Consider the following 7,748-nt stretch of genomic DNA (forward strand, 5'->3'; position numbering starts at 1 on the left):
ACAACTCCTTTTTAGATTTAAATGAATAATAAAAACAATTTCGAAAATTGTTACAATTTTCTTTAGAATGTATTTCATTCTCGGAAAATTATATTTTAGATACAACTATTTTCATAGTTCTCTCAAGTTGATTTAGAAATCCAACTTGTATATATTTTGATTTTTTTTTTCAAAATATATTTTTGCTTTATAGCAAATATACATATCATTATATGATATTGTTTGTACCATTAAAACCATCATTTTCTATGGTTATTCTCAAACATATTGACTTTAGAAACTACAATACACATGTCAGTTTCAGTCATATTGGTCTGAAAATTCTCATTAGTTTTGCATGTCAACCTTTTTAAAAAATGCATTTAAGCATTGACGAAATACAAATGTTTTGATCAATATCAACAAACATTTTATTTCTTATGGCAAATAATTTATATGTGGCAGACCTCTCCCAAATTTTATTAGGGCCTCGACTCACAAAATCTATTTCCATCCATACCAATTGATCTCTCAAAGATCAAATTTTTTTTCCTTATAATCAACTTAATTTAATTATTAAGTACTTGATCATTAAAAAAACAAGAAGAAATTCAAGTTTCAAGTATGGTGATCTCAATTGGTGACAGCTTGTCTTGTGGAGAGTTGTTAAAGGGTGAGGTCTTGGGTTCGAGTAATGCCAAGCGCATCAATAACCTACATGTATGACCGTGAGGGACGCACATGTGAGGGGTTAGGGTCGATGCTCTGCAGGACCAGCTGGGATCCACGGGACGGACTGTTACATAAAGAGATATATGAATGCATAAATAAAGTTACTTAAAAATCAGAATTATTTTGATAGATGTTGCTGCATAACAAAACATCAAAAATATTAATATATTAAAACTATGCAAATTATATTTATTATATTAAAACATGTATAAACTAATATATAAATGATATCAATATAATTTTGATAGGAAAAAAGTCCAACAACATTCAATATAAAGTCTTTCAACCTAAAACAAAAGAACCATAAAATATAGATAAATCATTTAAATGCAATGTTATACAATCCACAGCATTTAAAAAAAAAATCATGAGTTTTGTTGTATTCCAAGTCTGAAACATTTTTTATTTATAATATTACATTAATAATATAAGTAAAATTAGATGACTTTCCGCGATATCGGCATGATATTATTTAAATATTATTTGCGGTAAGTGAATTTTGTATATATTTTAAATCTATTATAATTTTGAAAAATTAAATTTGTTGATTAAAATAATATTGAACTTTTAATCGACTGGTAAATAAGTTGGAAATTTGTAAGTTAAACATGATACATAAGCATACGCGTTGAGCCAAGTGGAGTAGATTATCTAATTTGTTTTAGCATTTAGTGTTTTAATGGTCGAGGCCGTAACATTTGGTATCAGAGCAGGAAATCAGGGATGGCAGGATGGATGAGGAAAGCTTGATGGATCGACCAAAGAAATGGTCGGATGAGCGATATGGATGAATTTCAAGTTATAAACCTGAAACAAATGCAAGATGAATGAGATGCTGATGATAATGATAAATACATGAGTAATAAATGAAAGGATAGGATGGAATTAGGGTGCTTGATGTGTATCACTCTCAGCCTAATCAGTTGATGATTGAAGCGGATTGAGATGGTACTTTGCTTGCTGGATGTGTATCACTCTCAAGCTTGGCAAACAAATGGGATGGAAGGAAGGGTGGATTGAGGACGCACAAGACTCTATGGACAATAGCCTTGATAAGTCAAGATGCTCTAGAGCTGCTTCTCACAAACTCAGAAGACTTAGAACAATAGTTTTGACAAAACTAGAAAAACTGAATAATTCATATTACTTTCAAGACGATTAAGATGATCTCCTAGCTTCCACAAATAATTTTGGTCCAAATCGAATTGGCTGAAAGCTCTCCATAAATAATATCGGTTTGACCGGTTTTGGAGAATTGAGCAAACCAAGTATATCTTCTGGTTGGATTTGATTTCGGACTTGGTTCTTCTTGATCTGGACTCTTAAAAGGCTCCTTAATATAACAAATGGCTTCAGTCAAGACCTCTTCATGGTTAGACTTTTATGGACCAAAATGTGGCTGATCTGGCCTAGCGGATGCTGAGAAGATTGGCTGTCTTGTAAAATCCATAACTTCATAACTCCTGGACCAATTATCTTGAATTCGGACTTTCTGGAAAGCTGAGAACTTCCTCTTGAATCCCATGATCGGCTTTGGTTCAGGCTGCTACTTCATTGGGTTTGAATCTTCTTCAAAAGTTTGGTACTCGCAGATGGACGAGTTAGAGAACCTCCGGTTTGTAAAATTCATAGCTTCTTCCTCCGTAAAGATTTTCTTGTAATTCCAAGACTCAGTGAATCCTTCATGAATTGGACTTCTAGAAAAATTGGATTCATGACAAAAGATCTTCTGGTTATTGAGATATTTGACTTGGACTGGACCTCTGTCGCTGGTATCTCTAAAGTGGCCGGTTTGGATAGCTTGGTTGACCTCTGGTTCAATCACTGGTTTGATGGCCACATCATACCCTCCCCCTTGACAAAGTTTCGACCTCGAAACTGGATAACCTGCACCAAAATAGAGCAAGTCAGCTTTCATCATATTTTGAGATTCTAAAACCTTACCTTGATATTGTCTTGGTTTGGGAATGAGTTGTGCATCTAGTGGCTCTTCTTTGAAAAGATGGGAAATGATCACGCCTCTGGCCTGGACATGGTCATTGCTTCTGTTCTGAATTTTATGGTTCTCCACACTTCTGGAGTTCATGGTTCTGACCATGTTTGGGATTGTCTCTCCTAGCAACAAAACATTATCTGGTGGGATTTCTTTGAAGCTCTTTTCTTTGTAACCTGAAAAATTCTTAGCATTCTAGACAAAGACCAAGGGAATTATATCTGATACTGGAGTTTTGTGAGCAGAATGTATTATGGCTGAATTTATCTTGGGTGCATCAGCATGATGAAGAATTAAATTCTTCGGATAGGTTTGGATTGATGGCTGCTTTTCTTGCATCATTTTACCTTGGTTGGTAGGATCACCTTCTCGTGATACCTTAGTTCTGTTTTTATGTCCTTCTTGACTTATTCCTGGTTCAAAATATTTTGGCAAAGACAAGTATATTATACCATATACTAAAGTAGAAAGATTTATAAACTGATAGAAACAAAGAACAATAAATCTTACTTTCAGCTGTGGCAGCAAGAAATTCTATTTCTTTGTTTGGCTTGCTCTCACCCTGGTCTTCTGTACCTATCACAGTTCCTTTTGGACAAGACCAGAGCCGTGCTCACCATTATACAAAGAGGCATGAGCCCTAGGCCCTTCATTTTTCATCAATATTTGGGGCCCCATGCATACAAAATACAGTAGATGTTCATGGAATATGAAAAGTGTATACATATGTTATATGTTAGGAGCTTGATTGTTTATGTATTTTATTCTTTACATTTTAGTTTGGTCTTATTTTAGTGGATTATTTTTGTCACAAACATATCTAGTGTATCTACAACTTTAATTGTTTACAATATAAGAATGCCTTAGGCTCCCAAAATTGTAGGCACGGCACTGGACAAGACAAGTATATTAATCCTGTCATATAATTAATAATAACATCCTGATCTAGACTGAATTTTATCTCAGGTTTCAGAACATGAACAATCTCTTGTACAGATTTTGGTTTCCACTTGTGGTGTGGATATCGACCAAAGCAATGCAAGTAAATCTTTATAGTGAACCTCATTGCAAATGATCAAAGAGATCGGATCTAGCAAATTATAAGGTTTAGTAGGTGCAGATTGTGATAACTGGAACGTAAAGAGAAGCTAACATGGGAACATGTGAGATATTCAAGTATCAGACATAAAGTGAATTTAAAATGAACTGGTTGGAAGGTACAATTGTCAATTGTGGCTTAGAATGGAAGTTGGTTTAAAATATATCTAATCGAAATAATGTATATTTATATGCTAGTTTAAATTAAGTTGTTAGTCATTGATATAATCAATGAACCAAACATATTAAAGGAGCCAAACACCTACTATTCTAGAGTATGTTCAAATTTAAATGGCAACTTGTAAATGGTAGATAAATTTTAGGATCCTAAATTAATAGAGTAGATATTCAACTATAAGTTTAAAATGATTTGTATTAAAAAAAAATCACTTTATTTAAACGTAGATTTTTAAAAACAGTTTAAAATTCAGTGTTATTGAACTTGGTATTTTATAAAACATTATGAAATTCATTTTTATTGAAAAAAAAATTAAGTTAGAGATTTTAGAGTATTTAAAATGTTTCTAAGATTTGTATTAAAAATACGAATACCACTTTTTTAGATGAAATTCTAAAGTATTTTAATAAAAATTACACCGAATTCTATATTCTCATGCAATCATCTAAAAATTCATTAAAAATCAAATCATTTCAAATTTCAGATTCAGTACACACTCTTATATTTATAGTGTATGATTGGTTAGTCTGCAATTTCAAAATTTTGTTGGTAATCTTTTTTGATAAATTTGTATTTGATATAACAATAAGAAATAAATAAAATATTCTAAAACCATATTTTATATTATTTAAAAACACAACTACCGTAAATAAAGTTCTCTAACTATTTTCATTCTATAGTTAAAGTTTTAAAAGCTAACATAAAACATTACTGGTTATTTTAAGATTGTAAAATAAAAAATGAAGTAAATATAATCTCAACAATCTGTTGCTTTTCTAGACAACTAATTCTAAAACAAAAAAAAATATGTAAAGAAATTTTTAGTTAAATTGATTTTCTGCTTCAAAAATAATTAAAACTAGATTTTGACCCGCGCTTTGGAAGCGCGGAATATTTTACGATGAAAAATTTCACTAATAACTTAACAAATATTTTGGTAATTTTTAAAGAGTGTGTATTTAAAATATTTTTGCATTTAATCAGTGTTTTTAAATTCAACCTGATTGTGATTATACCGGTTAATCCAGAGATCTGACAATTCAATTTAGGTTTTTAAAATATTCATCTTAAAAAAAATCAGTAAAACCCGAAAATAACCGATTGAACTGATGGATGACCGATATGTAATCTAATTGGATTTAAATTGTAATAATTCATAATTTGTAATTTTATAATCCAAATTTTAAAGTTCATTATTTTCCAATTTATAAAATTATGACATTTCTACAAAATTTTAAAAAGAAAATGATAGATATAAAATAAATAAGATTAATTATTGTATTGTTTGGAAACACTAATAGTAGTATAAAAACATACTGTTTGGAAACATTGATAATAGTATAAGTATATTGTTTGGAAATATGAATAGTAGTTTAAAGAAAGAAACATTAGTGATTTAATGTAGGTTTAACTATAAAATATAAAAGTGTATTTAATTTAAAAACTTACAAAAATAAATGTTAGGTCCAACAGAATGTTTCTATTTTAATAAGATAGATGAGATATGGGCTCCATCAATAACCCAAATTAGTCTGACAATTGACATGGGCCATTTTATAGGCATACCGCATACCTGACAAATTTATAAACGTTTCGTGTAGCCCACGTGACAATCTTTTTGGTACGTGCAAAAACCAAGGTCCCCATAAATAGCGAAATTTCACGAAAACCCTAATAGCAGTCGTTTTTTCCTTTGGGATTTGCAGGAAGAAAATAGAAGAGAAGAGAGCGATGAAGGTTGTTGCGGCGTACCTCCTAGCGAAACTCGGCGGCAATGAGAATCCATCCGTTGGTGATCTGAAGAAGATCTTGGAATCTGTTGGTGCAGAGATCGATCAAGTGAAGATAGATTTGTTTTTCTCTCTGATCAAAGATCACGAACTGACCGAGCTTATCGCGGTTGGACGAGAGAAGATGGCTGCTCTATCTTCCGGTGGCCCTGCGGTTGCGGTTGCTGCCGGTGGAGGCGGTGCCGCTGCTCCTGCTGCTGAGCCTGCGGCGGCTGAGAAGAAGAAGGAAGAGGAGAAAGAGGAATCAGAAGACGATGGTGGAATGATGAGTCTCTTCGATTAATCTTGATGGTAGAAGTTTCGGTCTGCGTATTATTTTCTCCCTTTTTATGCCTTTTTCATAACTAGGGCTTCTAGATTCGTGTGGTTTCCTGGATTATTATAGTTCTGGTGAGAATAAATATTTTGAATAATGAAGTTTTTTCTATGAATTCTAAAGGGATTTTGCTAGTGTTTAACTCAGACTTCAGCATCATATAAATAAACGTATTCTGTTTGAGGTTCTTCAATCCAGTTTATTCTCTTCTTCATGAAGTTTATTTGTTTTGCATGAAATCGTATGCAGCGACTGACATCTTCTACATATATGTGATTGCATTTCTTATTGGATAGTTACAATTTTATGGATCATAAAGGTTTTGCCTGTGTTCAAGACTTGAAACTTGTGTGAATAGACATATTTTATTTTTGAAGTTCATATATATCTAGTTTATTCCTTCCAACATCCATAGTTTTGACTAAATTCCACACAATGTATTACATATTCCACAAAAAGCTACTTATAATTTTGTATTGTTTATGAACATAGTTTCACTGGATTGTTCAGGGATTTTGCTAGTGTTACTTAATTTGTTTATGAAATTCTTCGATCCAATCTATATTCTTTTGGGAACATTCATGATTTTTAGTTTTTTTTGTTACTAGATGACATTTTCTATGGATTGTGTAGAGGTGTTGCAAGTGTTACGTCCTTCTGCTTTTTTTTTCTTTTACTAGAGAGTGCCTAAAGTGAATCACATATTCTACAAATCTGCTGTGTGACATTTGTATTGAGTGATCACGTTTTCCGTGGAGTGTGTTAAAACCATTTTTTTGTTTCCTTCCATACATTCAAATATCTTCCTTTGAGTAAACATGCTTTTGACTTGAGAATTTGTATCCTCTGCGACTGAGTATTGTATTGAATCATGACAATTATGAACTATCTTATTCTAAAAAAAAAAATTGTGAACTATCTTTATCACCTTTTAAATTTTTTTGCAAATAATTATTTAGGGGGATTAATTTTGTCTTAATAATATTTTTTGTTTCTCATATTTCTCATATCGGTCAATCCAGTTTATTCCTTTGATAATGTATCCATGCTTCTGATTTATAATTAATCGTATATGAATTGTGCCAATCTTAAAGTGATTGCTTTCTCTTTCACCATTAGCAACCATGGCATAAAAGATGGTACAAGCCATTCTTTTTCTGTGTTGTCTCATTTCATTTTTCCTTTTCAGAAAATTTACATCTCTGCCGAAAGAAGCTTTTTAGCATATTCAGAGAATAACTGTTACAAAAAGTCGAATTTGTGTGCAAAAAGAACCCTTCATGCAAAACGTTTTTTAATCGTTTTGTCTTTTACAAGAAAGCTTTAAAAGCTAAAACATGCAAGAACAAGCTATAAACTTGATGTGGGGACTAAAGCTAAAAGTTTATAGCAAAAATCTAAACATATAAATGAATAGGGAAAATCGCATAAAAACCCTAAACGTGTCGCTTAATACCACTTTAAACTTTGAAGTTTTTTCACTAACACTTTTAACCTTGAAAATGATATTTATATCATAAAAAATCTTCAAACTAAAAAAGTGACATGTTTAACAGGTAAAAACGGTGATGTGTCAGGTTTTTTTCAAAAAAAAATATTTATTTAATTCATAAAATAAAAAAAAATTCATAAAACTAAATATAAATTTATAAAATTAAATAT

The 7,748-nt window shown here is 31.5% G+C and overlaps 1 protein-coding gene across 1 annotated transcript; it reads left to right on the forward strand.

Annotated features, from left to right (window-relative positions):
- The first annotated feature begins 5,601 nt into the window (after positions 1–5,601).
- Positions 5,602–6,266, forward strand: LOC108852990 (60S acidic ribosomal protein P2-5). Its single transcript, XM_018626455.2, has one exon. The coding sequence runs from the start codon at positions 5,712–5,714 to the stop codon at positions 6,051–6,053; it is 342 nt and encodes a 113-aa protein (XP_018481957.2). The 5' UTR covers positions 5,602–5,711; the 3' UTR covers positions 6,054–6,266.
- The last annotated feature ends 1,482 nt before the right edge of the window (positions 6,267–7,748 follow it).

This window comes from Raphanus sativus, chromosome 4 (assembly GCF_000801105.2).
Source record: "Raphanus sativus cultivar WK10039 chromosome 4, ASM80110v3, whole genome shotgun sequence".
NCBI classification, from domain to species: domain Eukaryota; kingdom Viridiplantae; phylum Streptophyta; class Magnoliopsida; order Brassicales; family Brassicaceae; genus Raphanus; species Raphanus sativus.